The sequence below is a fragment of the Sipha flava genome, unplaced genomic scaffold (genome assembly GCF_003268045.1).
Source record: "Sipha flava isolate LNK unplaced genomic scaffold, YSA_version1 88_pilon_pilon, whole genome shotgun sequence".
Lineage (NCBI taxonomy): Eukaryota > Metazoa > Arthropoda > Insecta > Hemiptera > Aphididae > Sipha > Sipha flava.
In genome coordinates this window covers 1705236-1730774 of record NW_020273630.1, presented here as the reverse complement: position 1 = coordinate 1730774, position 25539 = coordinate 1705236, and the positions used below count along the sequence as shown (strand labels likewise).

Sequence of the window (25539 nt, the reverse complement as noted above, 5' to 3'; positions counted from 1 at the left end):
TTATATATATTCAACAATCACAGATAAAAAAAAAAAAATGTATTATATTTATTAAAAGTGATCATTGTTAGTAACTGCATCAATATTTGAATCAGAATACATTGGTAAATAATCCAATTGATCTAAAGGGTCCAGTCGTTCTAGGTGTATCTGATCAACAATACCTTGCCTCATATTATCTTCGATAGGAAAGTAATTGGCATCAAATGATGTCGTGGAATTTAAATCTTTGATAAAATCATTTCCATTATTTAACGGATGATCTTCATAGGAAAAATCTGTAAAATAAAAAAGAAATCAAAATGAGCAATATCTGGGTATCAAGAACAACTTTACTATATTATTCTATAGTGTTGTAATAATCAGGAGTACACATTTTGCACAGGTGTTGCCTTTCAGAGCAGCAACTAATTTATTCTTCTCCAGTATCATATTACAATAAAAACTTAAGATATTAACAATTTACTACTAATTTATTAGGTACCTAATTGGCTGCAACATGACGGCTGTTGGGACAAACTAGAGATGGGCAAAATTCTTTGAACATCGATATTCGATGTACCGATACATCGATTTTTAAAATAACAATGTGTTTGATGTATCGGTGAAAAACCATTGATGTTTAAGAATTACAGTGTATTATTTTCTTGATTAAATAATAAATTTAAGAGTTAAAATATTATCGTTTAACTTATATTTTTTAAAAACATATTAAATACTTATAACCAGGTCTCGTAAGTTGTATTTGCATGTTTTCTTTGCTATATCGGAAAATATGCTAATTGAGATAAAATTCCGTCTCATAACAATGGTAATACAAATCTAAAGTTTAATAGAGCATATTTTTGTATGCTTTGTGTGTATTGGCATATTTAGTATATAGTTGATTTTTTTAAAGTTATTAGCGCATATTATTTTATGTAAATTCGGTGAAATCGTTTTTCGTGGAAGTCAAAAAAAATTAGATCAATAAATGTTTGAATTCATTCTTATTTACTTTTCCGGACTTATTTATAAAATCTTAGTATTTTATCAATATTTTTATTTTTTAATGAAATTAAATTTTATAAGTTAAAAGCAGTACCATGAAAACAATGTTATTACACACCACTACCACTCTCCTCTTATTGACGTGTCCATTGCAATCTATTTTCATCGCAATGTGTGTTTATTAATTATAATTTTAATAAAATGTAACCGAAGAAAAAATATAACTTTTAAAAATATAAATGGATGATTCTTATTATTTTAAAAAATCCTTAAACGTTTTTGTTCGTCCATAGTTAAGGATTTTTAATGCATACTTGATCAAAATCAAATGTTAGTGCATTATTGCATATTTACTTATGCGGTTTTTAGTGCATGAACTTACAAGCCCTGATTATAACTGTATAACGATTTTTGTATAATGCATACTAAAATAATACAAATAAAAAAAAAATTCGAACTTTTCGAATATAAACATTGATATTTAAGTTCGAACATTTCAAACATCGATGTTTAATCGTTTAATGGAAAACAAATCATCGATGTTGAAACATTGATATATTGATCTAAAACATCGATGTTTTTTGCCCATCCCTAGAACAAACGTTAGGTAGTAAAACAACCACGAGACCCAGTGGAGAGCATTGATTCCAATATGGTCCTCGTAATGACTCTAGATGAAAACAGATTCAAGTTCGAAGCTTATAGTCTATAATGACCTAGATTCATTAGATTCATTTCGTATGACTTTGTACAATCACACTTTTTGAATAAAGTCACACATTAATAGAAGATTCGCGGGCCTAAGACTTCAGCCAAAACCCAGGGCTAGTGTTATTTGTTACTGTAATTATTTTATATTTTATTAAGTTAGGAAGTTATTATATTCTTAGATTCCATGATTCGGTGTACTAACTTAAATTGGTTGCTTTTGATTTTTCCACTATTTTAGAACAGGTTTTTTTTTTTATTAATTATACTAAGAAAATTAATTATATTTTCATTAAATTTATTTAAATATATTTTTTGGTTTAATTTGAAATTTTACCATTTTAAATTTAAGAACTCTTATACTAACTATAAAAAAGTAATGGAAAGGTATACATAGAAACAATGTGGCGTTATTTATACATATTATTTAAATTATGGGCATGTTCATATATATGCCTGTAAAATAGTATCAATTGAATTCATTAATTTGATGATTATCAAATTACCTGTTAATATTATGTGTGGAACTGGTTGTGAAATCTTGGTACTGAGAGTATTAATAGGTGTTGTATGATTTTGATTGGGATATTGAAGAGACTGCAAAGGTGATGTGTTAGAATAATCAAGATCAGTATTAATTTTTCCATTTACCTCATCATCAGGCTAAAAAAATATATATATAAATTAATTGTTTTAGTTTATAATAATTTACATGAATGTAAATAGCTACCTGTGTCAAATATGTGTGGTTAGAAGGAGAGCCTATATAATCCATAACTGCAGGCCTAGGACTGTCATGCTATATATAAAAAAAAAATTGTTAAATTTTAAATTTAATTCTAAAAAAATATAAAATAAATTAAAATTAACATGCAGTGATTAAAACTAACATGAATTTACATATGCAAAATAATACTAAATTAACATTTTTAAAATGTAATACATATAAGTATGGTTTATGGTATAACTTAAGTAAGGTACACATTTGAAAATTTATTCTAAACCATTTTACCTGCAATTGAGTAGTCATCCAAGCAGTTGAGTTTGACTCTTTTAGAGTTTGGATCAACTGATTCCAGTCCTGCTATATGATAGCGGAACCAAAATACATTAGGTATATTTAATAATTTGACATTTCAAGTAAATTGAAATAGTGTGCTGATAGTTGGATACAAAATGACAAATTCTGTATTCATTTATACAAGTTTGTCAAATAAGAAAATGTTTTTATTTAATATATATTTATTTTTAAATTAATTTATTAACTTTAAACTATTAAATATTATTGTATTTAACTATTATATTAACTATTAAATTATTGTAATTACATTTAAAGTATTTCAATCTGATTTTTTTCCCCTTCTGAAATATGCCAGCAAATGTTTTTTTCAATTTATAATTTAGTAGAGCAGGCTTACAAATAGAAATAAATAATATTAGGCTTAAAAAAATATATTAATAAATTAATATACATTACAACATTTTTAGAATAAAATAAAATATTAAAACATCAATTTTATTGAAAAATCAAGTAGTGTTATTTTTAACAAATGAGACTAACATAGTTTACTGCTGTGTATAAGAAATAAGATAAATTTTATAGTTCTAACATTTATATATTTATGTAAATTATTTTTACTTACAACCTCCTTTATGGATTAAAGCACAAACCAAAATAAATAATTATTAATCTCATAAATGTTAATGCATGTTTCAAATAACTAATGATGATACTTAGTTTTTATTATTGTAAGAACTGACTATCTATTTACTGGATTGTTATAACACTAAAAACTATATATAAATATATTAGTTTAGTAGCTCACCATTGAAAAATCTTCAAAGTGCTTATGAAGATTGCTACTGACTGAAGAGTTACTTGGGGAGGATGGACTTTGAGGACTGCTACATAATGGACTAGAACTTCCATACTGAAAAAAAAAAATAAATAAAATATACAGACATCCTTATTCTAAAACAATTAAATTATATAAATTTAATGTAAACATGTAAGACTTTTGGAATGTAACTTATTGTTTAATAAATTATATATTTTACACAAAAATGTTTAAAAATATATAAGTTTCATATTTATGATAAAAATAACCCTACAGTAGATTCATATTCTTTCAAACTGATACTTAACATTTTTTTATCATTTCAATTAAATTATAGTCCCCTTAAAATAATCTTATAATAAATTAATTAAATCATTAGCTTATTTTAAATGATTTGAAACCATTAATTTTTCGATTTTTTTAAACTTTTCTGTTCATTTTATAGTTCAACATGATGATTATCTATAAAGTATTTCAAACTTATTTATTATATTTCAATTATTAATTTTATTATTGATTTGAATTAGAGTGCACAGCATTTTACAAATGACTATTTTCATGTTGATATAATGGAGTTTTCATTAGTTGCAAGACGTTAAAATAATATACTTTTGCAGAACATTAAGACTATAGTTGTATCCATACATATTTTATTTATTTTAATATAAAAAATAAAAAAAAATAGACCTCACTAAGTTGATATAATAAATATTTGATATAACATTGACATTTTAAGATGTTATAAGAATAGCGATATTTATATTTACATAAAATTTTATACATTATTATTATTATTAAAAAATTTAACTATTTGTAATTAGTTGACTATTTATTTAATAAAAATAATTTACTTTAAATATTTACATATCAAAATAAAATAAATATATAGTATCCCAATTAAGATAATATAAAAATAAATAAAACAAATACTGGTCATTGGTCATTTGTCTTAAGTCAAACTAAATTCTGTAATAAAAATTAACAATTACTTTCAAATTGATTTTAATGAATAGCTATTATATAATTGACATGAACTAAACATAAAATTAGACTGAAAAAAGAGCTTAAAAAAATGCACTATACTTTTTTATTAAAATTTAATATACATACTTGTATAGTAAGTCCTGGAGATGACTGAGGGCTTGGTCTATTAGATTGCTGATTTCTATATGATCCTAATGAGTTCAAATTGTTGAGTTGGGAATTTCCAATGTTTAACTGAAATTACAGTAAATGTATGTAAATAAAAAGTATTTAAGTCTTGTAATGAAAACTTACATGTGAGGAATTTATTTCAGTTTGACCATCAGTTGAACATGACTGTTGAGTTTGTTGTTGTCTTGATGACAATGGAATAGTTTGGTACATTAATGTTTGGCTCATGTTTAAGTTATTCATTTGAACTGTTCCACAGTTCATATTTGAATTCTGTTCTAACATTCGCATTTCAATAGTACTATTGCAGTTCTCTCCTGAATTACCATTTCCTAGACTATTATCTACGTTAAATCCCTGCAATAAACAAATTGATACAAATATTATTTACCTATTATATCACATATTTAAAATTAAACAAGATTATTTTGTCTAACAAGCAGATACAGGTTTTAATATTTTAAGTTTATAAGCAAAACAAATTATTGAAATTAATGTTCATAAAAAAAAAGTAAATGCGTGCAACTAACCTTACATATGTGTTGAAACCTATCGTTCATTAAGTAAGGAACATTAAGGTGATTCTGCAATCATATCAATTTACTTAAAATAAATAATCAAACATCTAAATACTAAATATATAAAAAATAAATTTTAAAGCAAAATATATTTTTATTATATTATGTTATGGGTATAAAAATATACATATAAAAGCAATTTACTGAAAAAAAATGCAAAGTGGATAAAATACTGTGATCATAAATACCAAAACAAACAAGCAAGCAATAAGAACATTCAACAAAAATACTATTATTAAGTCTGAGAACAGTGACTCATTATATATGAAATATAAATTATAAATAATAGTTTTATCTAAATAACAAAAAATAAAAGAAATTTTTTTTTATAAATATTTGATAAGAATTATAATGCATCAAACGTGCATAATATATTTTTACTACAAGAAATACTTCAAGTCAACAACAAAACAGGAAAGATACATAATAAAATATAACAAACAAAACAATAAAAATCTATCTGATATGAAATTTCAGGAAGAAATTCTTAAACTCACTGGTAACACAATGTCACATGTGATCACAGTAGTTTGATTAGGAGAATCAGGTGGTGGTGAACTTGTAAACGAAAATCTTGTAGGTGGTGTACGGCTGTTAATTGATACTGGGGATAAGATACTTGGGCTCTGGCTTGGAGTACCTTGTGAGCCTTGAGAACCTTGTGGACTACAACCATCTGTTAGTGGACTCTGCTGAAACAACCATTTATCCTAAGCATACATACTACCGAGAAACTAATTTTTTCTTTAAGATAAGATTATTTTTTTTATTAATGTTGTTAGTAGCAAAAATGTTAATAGTTAGTAAAAATTATAAAGAATAATTTAATAATATTAATCTTACGTTGCTGTTGTAAGGTGATGATAAGTTATACTGTTCATCTTGATCAAGAGGGACATGGATTGGTGGAGAAAACTGAGTAAGTAAGTTAGTAAGGTCTGGTAGTGAACCAGTATTGTTGCCAATTGGTATTTGAACAACACCAGGTTCTTGTTGAGTGGTAAAAACGCTAGAAAAATCAAAGATTAGAATTTATTTAGTTTTTTAATATATTATTAACAGCTTACTTAATTCCAGGAACTCTGGGAACATCGCAACAAGATCTAGGTCTTTTATCAGGTGATGTTGACAAGTACCTATTTTTATCGTATTGTTGGTTATCAATTAAAGCTGAATAAAATATATTTAAAATAATTAGTAAATAATGAAACAAATAGAAATAGTTCAGATGCATACTTCTGCGTTGAGATCCAGGACTGTGTAAATGAGCTAATGATTCTGTAGAGCTGGTCTGTGAAACGCTATGATGTAAAGCAGAATCTGAATGAGTACGCCTCCAACTAGTATCAGATGGTGGAGGTGATAAGTAGGGACCACTTGAGTAAGGTGACTTATCCGCTGATCGTTTTTCAGAACGCATTGGACCCACTGAACCAACACTACGGCCACGCTCTCTATAACCAACTGATCGTCCACGAGCTAGCTGATTTTGATTGGGAACTACTTCTTCAGAACCATTAGTCACTGGCTGTAAGAATAACAATAGATTAAAATAATTTCTGGAAATGAAAGCAAGTTATTAGAGAAATAATATTAACAAATATCCTAGATTATTTTGCAGTTCTATAAAAAATGATTATGTAAGATTGCCATCAAGAATTTAATATATTTTACAGTGATCATAAAGTTATAATCAGAGAACAAGAATAAAGAGAAATTTTAATAATATTATTATTTATGATATTTAATGATTATATTTATCAGGTAAATTTTAAAAAACAATGATACCTATTCCGCTATATTTTATCTAATAATTAATATTATTGACATTGTAAATGATAATTAATGAACATAAAATATGTAAATTAACTATCAATAATTATTTTAATGATATTGACCATATTTTACTACTTGCAGTGGTAAGTAGATTACATAGGATAACATAAAATAATATATAAACAATAAATTGATCATGTTGTAATGAAGGTTTTATAACCACAAGTTCAGCGCTAACAAAAAGTTATTTTTCATAATTCATTATTTTGTTACATATTACAGTAATCGTCGACCGTTTTCTTTACGTACACGCTTTTTTCTTTGTATATAAAAAAAGTTGATTTTAATGAAATTAAATTTTTTGTCCCTTAAACCCAGAATAGCACATAATTTTGTTAATAATTGTTAAATAAAAAAAAAATTATTTTTTCTTTTCTTTTTGTGAACCGTTTTGATTCGAAAAATATATGGCCACCTTAAATATAATGTGAATCATAAATCCGTGTATACACATAATGTTGAACGTGTCTTAATGGTAAATACTTAGAATTATAAGCATGATGTGTATACATTGAGTAAATAATAAAACAAATTTTATTATTATAAAATAAACAAAATTATAGTTTTTAATATAATTCATAAGTTAAGATAATTTTATTTGGATAAAAGTACATTGGTCAGGGGCGTCATTTGGAGGATTCAGACTATACATTGGCAGCCCTATTTTTTTAAATGTTTGGTTGGTCCGTATAAAATGTTATAATTGCGCCGTCGTCGAAAAAATGTAAGATGCAAACGCGCTGTAATGGTGCGAGTTTTTCAAAAGAACTTATTGTCCTATTGAAGTATTGAAGAATTTTTTTAAGTTCCACTAAATAAACAGCATATATAAATTGCATGGTGGAGGGAACAATTGGCCTGATTCAAATGTTTGCATCCCTATTAAAAAGTTGAAATGACGCCCCTGACATAGGTAGTAGCTAGTTTACTAGTTAGTAGTTTAAAATTATAAATACTGTTTGTTAAATTTATTTAGGATAAAATTGTTAGAGGGATTTATCATAAATTTCATTTAATTATTGGTTATAGTCACATTGATATATTACACATCAATAGATCATACACAATATATTACGTAAATAAAACAAATTATTACAGCTATTCTTGTTTATCCTTATGTATTATCTTGTAATTTTCAGTATGTTATTACTCTTAGTTCTAATAATGGCTATGTAGGATCTAAATTCAGAGTTGAAAAAAAATACTAGCACGGAATAAGGATTATGTCAGGAACATGTATCTGTATGCAGCTGCATATTATTTTTCATATACATTTTATTCATCATTTTCATTCATAATCTTAATGATTATAGAAGTTTTTAACAAAGTGTTTTTATGTTATTAATAGTTATTTTTTACAAAATGATTTTTACGGCATTGGGGAGAGGGTTATCACCCCCAAAATCCTACTAAGCTTTTTAAAAATTATTGCAAAAGTATATAAAATTTGGAGTTTCATACATACTTTTAAAAAGATAATTACCGTATCCCCCTAAGCTTCTTCAATGGATTTCTGTCCATAATTATACCCTAAAAATAGATGGGTTTAAAAAATTCTAACATAGAAAAATAATTTTATAATCAGATAGTTAATTAAAATATTATAAGATACGTCATGAATAATGGTGGCGAAGCCTTGAGTTTTAAGCAATAATTCAGTGGTTTATCATTATTAGTTATTGCTATATAAACTATTATTATTTAATCATACAACTTATAAATTATAACAAATATATCAGTAATATGATAATGATAACTATGATGTTACATAAAATAGGTAATATGAGTAAAAAAAAACAGTTAAATTTATAACAAGTAATTTTAAGCTATCGAAATATTGCTATTCTTAAAGGCAATGTTTATATGTATTAACAAATTTCTAAAACTATTTATGATTATTTAATATTATCATGACACAATACAAGTGTAAAAATATCTGACAATTAATAAAAATTAAATTAAAAAAGTATTTTACAATGAGGTGTTTCGAATTCCCAATCCTTTTTTATGAATGAAATTTAATTGCGACGGAAAAACGAATAATATAATATTGAAATATCATGTAGGTACAAGAAATTAATTATTTTGATATGTACATTTTATGTTATCAATACAATGTTTATTGTTTTATTTTGGATTATCTGGAATACATATTTAACATATTTCAAATAAAAAAGTTTATATAACATAAATACTGCGATAATACCGGAGTATTATGTAGAAGCAGAGTTAGATTTGGAAAAAAATTTAAAGTGGGACACAAACACAAAATAAGAATAAAGTGTTTTTCTGTCATGATGATATCGTTCTTAGCATTTCTATGTAGAAAAATAAAAAGGTGCATTGATTTTTTTTTTTTTTTTTAAATGGGTACCTATTTCACATTTAAGCCAAAATCAGTATTTAGGTAACAGTAATATTAAAATTAACTATTTATTTATATATTTCGATAAATGTTTGTATTCAGGGATGGGAACCATTTACTTTCTCAAAGGACCCAAATATGTGACATCAGAAAATAGCATGCGCGTATCTGCACGAAAACATACACTATGCTTCTTATATAGTTGTATGCTCATCTCAAAACGAAATTTCAGGCGTAAACTGCTGAATTATATGTTAATATTGTTTTTTATTTACGAGTAACGCGTAATTTGGTAATCGTGTTAAAAACTAAAAACGGTGGCAGCGAGGCAAAAAAAAAAACCATTTGGTGATTGTATTGCGATTATGTTAATAAAATATTTTTGTGCTCTACAGTTTCGTTGGCGGCGGGTAAAATCGTTGTGGCGGGAGGACGGCCGACGGCGGCAGGCTTCGCGTACGTCGTCCCTTGCGATATTGATTGTGTAGGCAAGCACAGTTGCGTTCTATGTGGACGCGTGATTACAAGTAGGTCATCCGCCGCTGCCGCCGCGATTACTTAACAGACCTGTGTGATGCGTGCGCGCGCTTTCCGTCGGCCGCAGCTAGCCAGCCAGCCAGCTAGTAGCACGCAATGCGAATACCAGATCGCGGAAAATGCACCGGCGGCGGCATTCCGGAAGTAGGGCAACGCGGGCCACGTGCCTCCACGTGAAACGGCCAAGACGAGAGAGAAAAATATAAGCCGTCACTTCGGGCCACTAACATTTTTCGTCATCCTCTAACGCGCCTGCTGTTAACTTCCTTCGAGGAGGGGAATACTAAATAAACCGTCACAACATGAATGATATACCACATCGCGGCAGTACGTAAAAACGTAAATACGGATGTATGACAAGTGTTGTTGTTGATATAAAAAATGTGTAGGACCTTTATAATATGCGCGTGTCCCGAACGAATATAATCATCACGCATAAAAATCACAGCGCATGTAATTAACATATTTATTTTTGTTTAAATTTTACAGCACTAGCACATCATTTTGTATTAGCAAATAGGCGTGAGCGCTCGTACACTTAACGATGGTCGAAGTGGTTTAAAAAAAGCGATTAAGCATTTTTGGATAAGTACTTACACAAGAAGTAAAATTCAATTATGTATTGAAAATTTTCATATTTTAATATATTTTTGACCCATATCAATAAGAAAATATATATAAATATAAATCCCTCAAAACGTAGCACTAAACTTTGATAAGGTTCAGTATAAAAGTGATGATAAGTTATATCATTTAATTTACAAATAATAAATTAGATTTTAAAAGTAAAAAGGTAATACAGGGATATTGTATCATATATGATCTATACTTACGTAAATTTAAAAAAAGGTACCCTTTAACAGTTACTTTTTTCAGGTATCATATACTGAAAATCATTATAAAAGTATTAGTTCAAACACTATCAAAATATAATATAATTAATATAGGCGTAACTAGATCTAACATTTTTGGAATGGGGCTGTAGGTACCAAGATAACACAGACTTTCAGGGGTTAAGCCTCCCAACCTCATCTACTAATTTACATACAGACAAAATTTGTCACTTCTTAATCTTTTAGCATAATGAAAAAACGCAATTTTGTGAACCAAAGTTTGATTTTGGATATTCCTAAGTAAAACGAAAGTCATGAAACAAAAAAAAAAAAAAAAGTCAATACACTAAATAACAAGAATTTTCAAAACTAATAATTATTTCATATAATGAGATTATAGACATAAATTTAGAGTTAAACGTAAATTAGACTTCTATTTTTATCTCAAACACAAATTTCTAAAAATTAATTTCTTTAATCTGAGCCACAGAATGATGGGTTAATTATAATCAAATTAGGAAATTAAAATTATTAATAATAATAAAGGAAAGACCTTTGTTGTTTAAATTATTCATAATTATTTCATAAAACATTTTTTAATATTAATAAATGATCATTATAACTTATAATATAATATAGTAAAATCCTGAAGATGAAAATTATATTAATTATACAATTTTATTAGTAATCTACATACAAAATAGACATATTTCTTTAACTAATGTTTTACACTATTTAAAAAAAAAAAATAAATATATTTTTTACTGCCTGAATTCTGTTTTATAATTTAAATTACACAATATGTATAGAACTTAATAAATGTTTAAAAATGTGATTACAGTGACTACATAAAATAAACAGTTTATAATTTCACAGAATTAATAAAGTAAGTAGAAGTTTAAGTAAAAGGTAGATTATTTGAATAAAAATAAATATATTTGAATTCACTCTGATCATTTTGTACACAAATTCGATAGTGAATCATACTTATCTTCATACTATTATGAATCACATAATTATTTTTATATTTATCGTGCACTCAAATAAAATAATAAAATAAAAATTTTAACTTATAAACATTATTAGAGAATTTTTTTGGACTGATAATGTTTTAATATTTTATGGTTTGTATGCTACAAAGAGAACAGCCAATATCCGGTGGATACTTATATTACATCAAAATCTAATAAAAAATAAAATTCTTGCAGCAGATATTAAATAAATAATTGTAACAAGAACTCATTAGTTAGTTAATAAATTACTTAAAGAAAAGGCTAAATCGGAAAATAAATTTATGTATGTATATAATTAACATAAACAAATTTGAGAAATACGTAAATAAAATTAAAATGGTACCTATTTTATTGTATACTGCAAGAGAAATATTTATAACTATTTTTATAATTATAAAACTATTGTTCTCAAATCAAATAAAAATTTTGAAATTCAATAATAAATAAAATAAATTAAAAATAAGTAATATAAAACCATAAAAAATATATATATTTTATATATATATATATAACAGGTGTGATGGAAAAGTATTGGAGTTCAGGTCATTTCGTTGTAAGGCAAAGTTGTTAATGGATAATGGCACGAAAGCCCAAGGAAAAACATGAATGTAGGCCATAACGCAGACTCAACAATGTGATCCCAGCCCATCCAGGAGCACGAAATATTGAATAGGCTCTCTGAACTCGCTACATGAATGAAATTGGAGCGTTTCATCAACGAAATGTTTGTATTAAGTATCAATGGAAAAATAAATGCAAATTATTTTTTGTAGGTTGGACGAGTATAATAATTGGAAAATAAATAATGTATATATTTTAGAACAAAATAAATGTAATTGTAATTTTTATAGTATTTTTGTTTACTTAAAGCTAAACGTATAGTTTTAAAGAATAATTTAAGTAAAATATAATTAACACTATTTAATCTTTTTGAAATTGTATATATATAAAGGGCAACTTTTAGAGTAAAATGGTAAAGAGTAAATGGTATTTCTGTATTGGTCTTTTAAACTTTAAACCAATAAATTATAAATAAATACATTTAATAAAAAACAAATATAAATTTAAAACTACTTTGCGTAAAAAATATCTTTTTTACTATGAGTGGGGTGTAGGTAGAATAAACAACATAACTAATTTGAATATTTTAAAAAAGTTAACACTAAATCTTGGTGAAAAACATTGCGCATTAGATTTATAGATTTGTGACTAATTACATTTTATTAATATGATGGGTTGGTTAGATAATTTATTTTCAAAATATTTATATTTATGAAAATAATTTAATAATATTAAATTAGATAAAATTATAATTCTTTAAGAAAGGTATATTCATTTTATTGTTTAATAATGGCGGGAGTATGAAAGTTAAAATATACAACCGGTTTGTAGAGAAAATCTAATAATGGGGAGTATATATAAGTTGTATATTCGCTCAGGAACATAGATGAATTTTCGTTTTTAACCTTGGATAATAGCCTTCAAAACTAATTATATCCGGTTATTCCGGACTCAATACAAGATTACCATACACAATTAACCAGAAAATCTTAATACAATTTATTAATATCCAAATGTTTATAATTTTTTAATCACTCAAAATAACTTTTTTTAGTTTTAGTTTCGAATAATGAAAATCATCTGGTTATAAATTTTATAATAGTACATTTAAATAATAATTTAAAATTAAATTTAGTATTGTGCAAGTTTTAGTAATGAATTATGAAATAGAATAATTTTAAACTTATAGCTATATCAACTGTACAGTATTTGTACAGAACTATGACATAATAGAAATATTAATTAAGAAATATTACATATTTAATAAAATGTATACAATTATTTTATTGCGAGTAATTATTAAAGTTTATACAAAAAATGTTAGTATACATCTATAATTATAGTAAAATCTTGGGATCGTTGTATATTCCTCAGCATTGTATTATATAGCAGTTTTGTGCTGTTATTTATACCTACGTATTATACTTTTTACAAAGTCTTAAGTACTGTTAAATTATGATCACATTTGGTTACAAATTTATAAGTTATAAAACTATTTTGATTATCAACTACAATTATACAAAATTATTTAACATACCTACTATAATTTACTTATGATAATATAATACTTATTGATTTAGCAGAATTATGTGACTAGGTATTAACTATTAAGTAATAAGAGTTTAAAGGTAGTTACAGAAATATTTTAGTAGGTAGCATAAAGTATAATATATATTAAGTTAAAATAGAGACATAAACGTGACTAAAATAAATAATAATAGGGAAATTCACAAATACAAAGAATAAATAACAATTATTTTATAAGGACCACATTGTAAAAAAAAATTTGTTTTTAAATTGTTTTCATTTATAAAAAAAATATTTTGAATTTTTTAGATGTCTTAATAACTTTTGTAAATTTAAATAGATATAAATAAATATACATTGCTACGCATAATAATAGAGTACGAGTATAGTTTTTTTTTTTGATTATTAATTTTGTGTTTACTGTTTAGTTGTTATAGCATTATTTTATTTATATTACAATGTTATACGAAACGCGAATACGCCATCGATTGATTATGTAACTTCAAGGAATAAAATATTTGAAAATGTCAAAAATGTGTTATAAGAACTTATAAATTATAGTATACAGAATAATATATATTTAAATTTCTGAGTGAAGCAGGTATACTTACAATATGTAATATTTTTTTTAATTTTTTTTTTATGTAGTTAAGTCTGAATCTATATATTTATATATATATCTTATATATCTGAATCTATATATCTTATATATTTTTATGGAGTTAATTATTACTGCATTATGAGACCACCACGCTGAAGTTTTATTTTAAATAATTGAGAGCCAATTCGACTGCATCAATAAAATGAAGTATTTTAGAACTATATTAATCTATATTAATAAAGAATATGAAGAATTCGTTTTTTTCCAGTTTTCATTTACAATAATTTATTGTTGTTTTAAAATTAATAAAATTAACTTATTATTATCTACGAAAGTAATATGTAAGACATAGATATTTTATAATATTATATTCGCCTATTTTTTATTTAAATGTAATTATTTTTAATATGCCTTATGAAATTTATAATTTTATTATAAATTATAAAAATTTCATTCAATTTACTATTTTGAAAACTGTATACTAAGTTTTTTCATAACGGTGGCGTACTACAATGTTTAAGTGAAATGTATTTATATTTTATGCAAAAGTTAAAACAGATCAATTGTAACATTATTGTGTCTATTTATTCAAGTGTAATAATGTATAAATGCATTTGTAATAGTTTTTTTTGTCAATAAGGATACAAGTATGATTTATTTTTCTCTGAAAACAATTAATATTTTATTTTATATTAGTATATTATACTAACTATAAAATAATTATGTATTCATTTTTTAAGCCTAAAAGCACTTAATATGGTTTAATTAAGCTTGTAGTAAACAATACCTGTACCATTTATAAAAAAACTTATAACGATCATAACAACAGAAAAGAATTAAAAATATTATCATGTGATGAAATTGTATGATCTTTGACCGAAATGAAGATAAATCAGCCAAATATGTACATAGGGGACATATGTACATAGTAAGCGAGTAACATTTTCGATTAAGTTCAAGTGTTATTTAATTTCCATACCGTCGTAATAATTGACAATAACATAATTGCAATACTAATGTCTGTCACTAATATAGTTATATAGACGAATGATTAAATAAGAAGCACTTAAACGAAAATTCTATTACCTAAATCTAAGAATTTTGTAAGTATAAGTTTGATAAAATCATTACTTAGAATCAAAAACTTAAATATTTGAATAAATTTAACATTAATATGCAGTTAGAAAATTTACTTTAACCTAATAAAGTTAGATTACTATTTTATGTTAAATTTGTATTTTGATCACTCTGTATGCATCCGTTTAATTGAGCTGTAATCAGTTATACCCAAAACGTCATACAAATAATCTTGCTGAATAATATAAATACATATTACGGAAAAATAACATGCTAAATACTTGCAAAAGCTACAACATACCTAAACCAATGTTTTTACTAAATTATTAACTAGCGTTTTGTCAAACGATAATAAACACAATGTTTGTATTTATCACTTCAAATAAGGAACTATAGATATCTTATAAAATAATTTCTCTATAACACGTGCAATTTAGTAATTTGACCTTGAGAATACACGAAAATCCTTAAGAATTATTATGAACTCAACTCGTTAGTCATAAAATTAAATTAAAAAACGAATTATATTAAACTTCACTGTTAATTTATAAAATATACAAAATATAGATTTATCCTCTAAAGCAGCGGTTCTCAAACTTTTTTTTCACGTACCACTTGAGTATATTATCAATCCGTCACGTACCATTAATGATTAAAAATAGAACCATACAAACTTCACATAGTTAAAATACATTTATTTTAAATAAAAAGGCAGTAAAATACTAAATTAAAATTATTATTTATTTATTAATACAAATCTATTATTGTTTTTAAATTAATATATGAGTTAAATATTAAATTTTTAATTTCCGTTCTGCCACCACCCGGCCTTTCGCGTACTTTTTCGTAGTCTTTTGCGCACCATTAGTGGTACCCGTACCACAGTTTGAAAACCGCTGCTCTAAAGTGTATATTATTACAGAAACTAATATTTTAATTCAACAAAATTAATAACGTCAGTTTTATCATAAATTAGGTATACGTAGATTTTATTGTTAGTTTAAAATACTATATAATCACACAAACATTTCCAATTTAGATGATTTTTGTTATATATTATTCTTATAAATTACTATAACACGAAAAAATAGTATCATACCATCGTCAATGAGTAAAAATATTTTAGTAAATTAATCATATCACTTTTTGTGGAAATAATGGAAATATAATAGATTAGAGTGTTTAACATTTGATTAGTAATTTATAGGTTGTTTTAATATTTAATATTCGTGTAATATGCATTATGCAAACATTTTTCCGTGGATTTTATATAATATAGGTAATTGTATTTACAATGTATTCAATGAGAACTGAAGGTAAAATTTAAATAATATTTAATATGTATTAAATCAATAATTATTAGATGTTAAAATTAATGTAGAAGAGAATTACTTCAAAAAGAAATTTGAATGTTCTTTTTTTAATTTACGTATTAAATTGTTATAAATATAATAGATATAACTATTTATTAGGTTTTTATCAACGGGTCATTGGAGTACTAAATAAAATATGTATTACGTATTACATTATTAAAAATATGATACAAACATTTTGGAGTGATTAAAAACAATTTTTTAATTATTCAATTGATTTATATTATCAAGTATAATAGTTATGATTGATCTAACACTTCAATCATAAATATATAAATATATATCAGTGTTAAGTATTTAATTCGATAATTTTTTTTACCTAATCATTTTTTAATTCCTTAAATTAAGTCTTTTGTTAGTAAGCAAATTTAAAAATATAATTTTTTGAATGTACAGTTTAGGTTTAAATTTTTATCAAAAAGGTATTTACCAAAAAATTATATTAATGTTATAATAGAAATGTTCATAGACCTAAGATTAATATTATGGAAATTCAAAAAATATTTTGAGAGCATAGAGAATAATTTTCATAAGACAGTAAAAATGTTTACATGAATACCATCAATTATTGTAAATTGACTATATAATTTATATTTTTATTATTATATATTCATATAATTAAGTAGGATTATAGAGGTGGTTATTATGTAATAAATACAACTTTACAAGTTTTGTTTACATTTAGCTTATACAAATATTATATTTTATATACAAACTACAACTATGTGTTATTTATAATAATTATTTAAACTGCATTATATGGATAAATATAGCTATAGTTACAGTAATAGTATTTATAATTTTTGAAAACATCTAAGGAATATTTTAAAATAGAAAGATTTGAATACATTAGTATAGACATGTTGTTTATAAATTTGCGCAAAAACCAAATGAAATATAACACTACTATTAAATTGACATACCATATTGATAATTGCAAACAGATAAATTTTATCATATGAAAAATCAGCTAAGTATTGAGCATTAGAATAAAATCTACATTGTTGGGTGTAATTTAAAACCTAAAAAAAAAAGGTATTCAATTAAAAATACACTTTTCTTCTTTTTCTTCTCCTTCGCTTTTCTCCTAACTATTTGAGGTTGGGCTACTTTTGTTTAAAACCTCTACTCGTCTCAATTTTCTATATCTCCTACACACACACCAATAACCCTCATATAATTTTCAATATTCTCCAGCCATTTCTTTTTTAGTCTTGTTTTTCTTCTTTTCCCTTCAATGTTAATTTTCATAACCACTCTTATTGCTTTGATTTCCTCTCGCTTCATCACATGTCCAAACCATCTCAGTTTATTTTCTTTCATCTTGTCCACTATGGATGCTACACCAATATATGTTCTTTATTTTATTTTTATTTTTGTTATTCCAATCATCAAAACATTCTCATTCCTGCAACACTCATATTTAGTTTTATTCTTCTGTTCACCACCCAACAGTTCAAACCATATAGCATAGTTGGTCTTACCATACTCTTATAAATTTTTTTTTTTCAAACATAAACTTTTAATTTTATATAAAGTATTTATATTATATTTTAAATTTATATTAAGTTCAAAACAAAGAGATTCAGAACAAAAATTATAGTTGTATAATATTATATAATTAAAATAAATTTTTTGAATATATTCCCTATTATTGTGAAATAGTACTTTAAATGTGAAATATTAATGTTTTTACACAAGCATAGGAAAATAATGTAAAATTATTAAAAAAAAAAAGTTAGTATACCTAAAAGTGAAAAATCTCAAGGAAACTAATCATTAAGATTTCTGAAATATAAAAAAGTAATAGGAAATTTATTGAAAGAAATATAATTTAATTATTTCATTAATAAATAAAAATAATAACTTTTTTAAGACAATTTTACCATAATGACAACATTAATTAAATTTTCTTACTAAAAATTAAATAAGAACATTTAATTATGGATTATTAAATTTTAAACTATTAGGTAAGAAATATTGTTTTCATTTGGAAGGTAATTTACTGATTTGTTAACATTTGTACTAATATCTATGCATATCAATTGGGTATTAAAAATATTTAATATAATATGGTGACTAAATAATTACAAAAGAGGAAGAAAAAAAACTATATCTATCACAGATAAATAATCAACTCTAAATGTTAAGTATTTAAGATATGTTTTTCCTTATCATCATGGATGTATTAGGATGCAGTAAAACAATCAGGAATCATGTCCAATATATTTATGAATAAAATGGTTTATTAAATATTAGCATTCAACATTTTAATTTTATGGTTAAAGGATAATTATATAGTGCTTTCTCTATTATACAATAAAGCAAAATAATTATAACATTGTATAAGTTAATGAATTTATTTATTATATAAATACTTAATCCTTAAAACACAATAGTTAAAATTGTCATCTATGTGTATGTGACTTAGTGTAGTAAAATATTGATTTTTGTATTTTCAGTAATGTTGGTTTTAACTTCTAAGTCAACAAAACAACATAATATGTATAATATGATGTATGAAGAAGTAAATTATTCAATAAGTTTTTTATTCATTGATAACTTGATTTTAAGCAGAAAATGTAGGAAAATAATTTCTCATGTAGGTTAATCTAAAAAAAATGTATGATTTTATGTTTTTTAAGACATTTTTTAAACATTGTAAAATATACACTTAAATTTACATAGTTGGAAATATAAAAACAATACTGTTATATAATTCATGGAATTGAAAATCACTAGTTAAAAATTATTTTGGGCAGACTTATGATTTTTTGACTCTTATGTTCTAAATTAATTTAGTATAATCTATAAAAAAAATAATTTACATCAATAACACCAAATCAGGGTATTTAAATAATAAATAGCTCTACATATTTATATTTAAGAATTAAAATCATTAAATTATAAATGTTTAACATATACTCAAGAATATACCTGCAAATATTTTACATATAATATTTAGATCATTATTTATAATAACACCAGTATTAATTGAGTTACCTTAATTTTTAAATACTTAAAGCATATAAATAATAATCACTTAAATTTGTGCCTAGTCCTATGTTTGGTCATAAGAAATTGGGGACATGTCTAATGAAGTAAATTCATTTAGAGTATACATGTATCCAAGAGTTTTTAGGAAATTAAATGTTTTGCTCATAATAAGAACATACTTAATTATTGCGATATTGTTTAATAATAATATATGATACATCCAGACTTTTTATGACTTGAACCTAATTCCTGGAAATAGAAAACACTCAAGAAAGATTTTCTTTTGAGTCCTATGAAACCTGATTAGCACAAGTAAATAAGCAAAGGATTAAAAAAAATTATATATTATAGAAATATTTTAATAAAATATATCAATATTAAGCTTTAATTTTATTAAGTATATTAATAATAAAAGATATTAAAAAACGACTATCAAATTTCTTAAAAACAATAAAAAATTAAATACATAGCAATTATACATTTGTATATAGTTATCAATATCATATAACTTTTTAGTTATTTGTAATTTTTATTGCATGCCAATATACAATAAAAGTGTTTAAATAACAGTATATTTTTTTACTAAGCATTGTAGGCAAAATTTGCACAATAATAAATTTATAAGTACCTACCTAAGAAATTTAAAGAATTTAAGATTGAACCGGGGATTGAACTGAGTTTTAAAAATTATTTATAATCAACCTAATTTATATTTTATTAAATGTTGACCTAACTGATTATTAATCTTGGCTAATTCTTTCTAAAATTTTCCTCAAGAAGATTCTTTCCAGGTAGGAAAAATACTAACAGATTTCATAAAAAAATAATAATAAATACCTAGATGCTATCAATGAATTAATTTTAAATCATTTTAACCAGTATTAACTTTTTAATAGGTTTTAAATAATACTACTATTTAGAGCTCCAAATGTTATTAAACATTAGGAAATCAATAACTTGAAGGTGAACAGCATGGAGATATGTTTACATTTCATCATTAAGGTGAAACGGGCATGTACTATAAATATTATTGTTGTTCAAGGGTTATTCTAGATAAATAGGATTGCTTATCATATGTTATGCATACATGATCAAATAATTGACAAATACAAGTGAAAATTGTGTGATATCCAACATAAACAAATGCGAGAAAGGTAAACAAAACATAGTAATGGGTACCTATCAGTTATTGTGGATAAGAAAAAAAAAATGATAATAATTCCATTGACATTGTACCTTTTCTTTAGTAGCATTGGACACTTCCCGCATAATTTCTTCGAAAGCAGCCGTTTCCTCGGCTTGTTTTTGATGGTGCAACGCGATTTTTTCACTGAATTTCCTGGGGTTCGCCATTTTCAATAAATACAACGGCCCAATCACTTTCCAGGGATGGCAATTGTTAATCGTGTAAATAGGAAAAAATGCAACAGTTTATTTATTCACGCACGGATGAAATACACATTTTAATAAAACGCACGCTCAATTCATACGGTTTGCTGCGTAATAGATAAATTCACGTATAACCCGCACAGGATGCACACAAGCAATTTAAAGTAAAAATTACTAGAATATAAAAAAAAATCTTAAAATTAACTAGACACATATAGTATATTATGTATTATGTTTTAATGAAAACCCACAATTCGGGCGAAAAATCGAATCATTGGCACGCACTCGGGACGATAGCAACATCACTAACATATCGAAATACAATAAGACCAACGGATAAATCTTAGAGAGGATGGTTAGTATTATTGAATTATATTACATTCACCACAATTGACGATTTGAAAAAAAAAATGAACGAAAAATAAAAATAACAACGAGAAAAATTGGAACCGTAACGGCACAGAGACGTAGGAAAACGATCGCGCGATAACGACGTCTACCTGTTGGCGAATACGAGCGCTTATTAAAATAAAAAAAATAAAAATAATAGTAATAAAATTCTCTGAATACAACACGATTTTACGAGATGATGGTGGTGATAACGAGGTGAGGGTGGGAGATTATCTTGGCAGAAAATCATAAGCAAAGAAGTTGTACACTGAATACATTAGTCGCAATATGGTGGCTTATACGTTGCTTGCACTGTGCACAACGTGTTAATGTAATCATTTTTTATTTTCTTATCAACCCTCCGGGTAAACTGTTTAGGTAAACACGAGCACGTGAGTATTAATTATCCTAAATAGTTTTCCTATCATTCAGCGTTCTGTCTTGACACAATAATTATAAGCAAATATTATTATGAACATTCATAGTGTGTACGCCACAATTTTCTATTTTGTCAAGTGAACTCAATTTGTGTAAGCCCACGTGTTATTTATTTTTCATTTTTTGTTGCTGTTTTTTAATTCTTCGCCATGGTTGTGGAAACTGTGGCAATGATGGAACCGTCTACCGGTGGAGATTCTGGAATAAAGCGTAAAAAAAAACAAAACACCGATGTGAACAAAAGGATTAAACCACCTACCGCTGAAGAGTTGAATAAGCTCAGGGAAACAGAAAATATGTTCTTGTCAAATATGTTTCGCTTACAAATAGATGAAATGTTAAAGGAAGTAAAACCTAAGCAAACTACTTTAGACAAAATCAATGAATGGTTTGATAAGTTAACTACAGCATTGGTTCAAGATATGGATACATCCAACTATAAAAAAGTACATTTTTTGATACCGATACCTAATATTTTTAATATTATATAGGTATTAAATTATATCTATGCGCTCTTTGATCTTAATACTTTACCAAACTAATTAATTTTGTATTATGTTATAATAATAGAGAAAAATAAATGGAAAGGAAGGGGTAAATTATTAACATGAAAAAGAATTTCAAATTGTAGTCAGGGACCGAACTGAAAATTACCGGTTCTGGAACCATTTAAATATTGGGAACCAGAACCAAACTGAAACCCTTATTATAAAATGAAAAATATCAGATGTTACAAACTCTATTAATTTTGTTAATTTGTAAATTAAGTTTTAATTCTTAATATTTTGAAGTATAAATGAATTTCTTAAATATAATTTTCTTAACATTTTTATTTCTATTTTTACTTTTTAACATAACGTGTTGACAGACAGACTACTAAAGGCGATTGGTTAATTGATTATTAAAATTAAAATGAGAATCCATCGACCATGATAAGTATCATTTGACATACAGTCAAAGGGGCAGCCTTCATTTGAGATATTTTTAAAATGGTTCTAAATTTAATAATTTAATACAGTTTATGAATATAATTATTGTATATGTATTTATTTTGTGTTAGGACTGTTTCATATGATGTGACATTTTATAATACGATTTATTTATGTTTTATATCGCTCAACAACGTCAGTAAAATTCAATACATTTTTAAAAACAAACTTTTAAAGTTTTAGATAGGTGCTTATTCTAGTACTAAATAAAATTTGAATATCTATAAATAATTTTTTGTGTTCTAGCTATCCAAATCAGTGTTGAACATCTTTTTTCTGGACTAATGTATGTATTATCACCATACCAAAGCAATATATCCAGTAAAAATTTAGAAAATCAATTATTTATTCGTATAAATTTATTATTTAATAATAAAAAATAATGTTACAAATTGTATGAAATTTTATAATAATTATTACTTATTTGTTTTAACTTTTGGCGTAATAGGTATACTTAATGTATATAATATATATATTATGTTTCTAGTAAAAATAGTGAATTTAAAATAAACTAATTTATTACAATAATATTATATTATATTATTAAATATTTTTTATTTATGTGTCTATGCATTATACAATATGACAGATTATCTATTTATCTATAATGCTGGTAACATATATATATATAATTATTTAAAAGTTAATAAAAAAAAACTATAAAATAAATTTATAAAAATGACATTTAGAACCCCATAATATTGGAACTCTTACCTTAATCCTTAGTTTGTATTTTTTAAGAACTGGAACCAGAACCGGTACTAGAACTGTAAAAACCAATAGGTTCTAGTCCCTGATTATAGTCGAAACTATACAAATTAAACTTAAAAATATAACAAATAATAATATAAAATATTTAATATGAATAATATATATATAAATGTATAAATGAAAAATCTATTATGATTGTATGATCAGTCTATTTCCTCTTTATTGTTCATGTGTAGTCCATTTATTCTTCCTTTATATTTTGTATGTGGAAATTCACTGTAATGTGACAGATAGTCTGGTAAATCTTTCAATTCTCATTTATGTAGAAGATACTATTTATAAGTGTAAAGAAACCAATATCTTATCAATACTATTAATTTTATATCTAAAATTAATTATTTAATAGCGCTATCCCTTACTTTTTTCAAGTGTTGGGATGGAACTACCATTCAGGATTTAATATTTAAAAATCTTATTGTTAAATTTTGGAATATAGTGTTAATAGATTCTGGAGTGAAATAATAGAATCATAGTTGTAATATTGTCTTAGTTGAATCAATAAATTATTTGGTTATAAAAATGTAATATTATTCAGTGTAGGTTTATTTTAAGTGTATTAATGCTTTTTTTAATTTGTATGACTTTAAACAGATGTGAATTTTTTTATAGGAATTATTATCAAATGTGAATATATCTCAAATGAGTGCACCATTCCATCTAAAACCTCAAAATAATAATGATGGTACTTTTCGCTTTACCAAACCATGTTCATTAAAAATTGTTGGTTCTCATTCTATAGGAATATCATTAATGCCATTAATTAAAGTTGATGTTTCAATTCAAATGGACAAAGTAAGTATTTTTTAAAGATAAATATAAATTAATGATTTTAATTTTGTTAATTTTTTTACTGTCTAGACGTTTTTTCATAAAAAAGATTATACTGATGAAAAGTATTTTCGGAAAAAGGCTTTTTACTTACAATGTCTTGCTAAAGAACTAATGAAAATACCAGATTTAGTTGAAAATGAAATACAATTTTCTTATGAAAGTCATTCATATTATTCACCTGTACTTGTTATAAAACCAACTGGCAGCCTTGGTAAAAAATGCAGTTTTTATCTGAGAGTTGTACCTGAAAGTAATATTTATAGTTTACATAAATTTTCACCGACCATTAATAACATTGATTGTCAATGGTATTTTAACAATGGTGTAGACAATAGTGAGTTTCTTATGAGTTATGATTATATTTAATTAGAATATTTAATAGAATAAATAACTATTAGAAATAATATACAGATCCCAAGAATTATCCTACACCTTATTATAATTCACTGATTCTGCAAGATTTGATAATGGAAGAAAATGAAATATTACTCAAAGAAATCATTGATGGTAATCAAAATATTCAAGATGCAATAATTTTATTAAAAATTTGGCTAACACAAAAAAATATTGGAGTGAGTTTTAATTTTATATTATTTATTATGAATTATTGTATGTACTTTTGTTTTTATTATTAACATTTTTGTTTCAGGAGTATGGAAATATAACCAATTATATTTTATCATTGTATGTTGTATATTTGTTTAAGAATCATAAAATAAACAAATTTATGAGTAGTTATCAA

The 25539-nt window shown here is 24.7% G+C and overlaps 2 protein-coding genes across 11 annotated transcripts in view; one reads left to right on the top strand and one right to left on the bottom strand.

Annotated features, from left to right (window-relative positions):
* Nucleotides 1-26: 26 nt before the first annotated feature.
* On the bottom strand, nt 27-21924 carry LOC112693502 (CREB-regulated transcription coactivator 1-like). 10 transcript variants are annotated; one of them, XM_025568610.1, is made up of 15 exons: nt 21226-21301; nt 10841-10893; nt 6506-6797; nt 6337-6439; nt 6113-6278; nt 5767-5961; nt 5222-5275; nt 4815-5048; nt 4647-4754; nt 3525-3629; nt 3342-3347; nt 2711-2782; nt 2429-2497; nt 2205-2361; nt 27-278 (listed from the first exon to the last, which is right to left on the bottom strand). In XM_025568610.1, the coding sequence occupies exons 3-15, from the start codon at nt 6687-6689 to the stop codon at nt 52-54; spliced, it is 1680 nt and encodes a 559-aa protein (XP_025424395.1). In that variant the 5' UTR covers nt 6690-6797; nt 10841-10893; nt 21226-21301; the 3' UTR covers nt 27-51. The 10 variants fall into 10 exon arrangements, with proteins under 10 accessions (XP_025424395.1, XP_025424387.1, XP_025424389.1 ...); XM_025568602.1 differs by lacking the exon at nt 10841-10893 and having other exon boundaries at nt 21226-21924; XM_025568604.1 differs by lacking the exon at nt 10841-10893 and having other exon boundaries at nt 2711-2779; nt 21226-21921.
* Nucleotides 21925-22120: 196 nt separating this feature from the next.
* LOC112693536 (nucleolar protein 6-like) overlaps nt 22121-25539 on the top strand; it is an 8735-nt gene continuing 5316 nt past the window's right edge. The window contains exons 1-5 of the mRNA XM_025568643.1: nt 22121-22652; nt 24576-24758; nt 24825-25131; nt 25209-25369; nt 25447-25481. Coding sequence (XP_025424428.1) covers nt 22356-22652; nt 24576-24758; nt 24825-25131; nt 25209-25369; nt 25447-25481 — 983 coding nt within the window. The 5' untranslated portion in view covers nt 22121-22355. The remainder of the gene's footprint in view (nt 22653-24575; nt 24759-24824; nt 25132-25208; nt 25370-25446; nt 25482-25539) is intronic.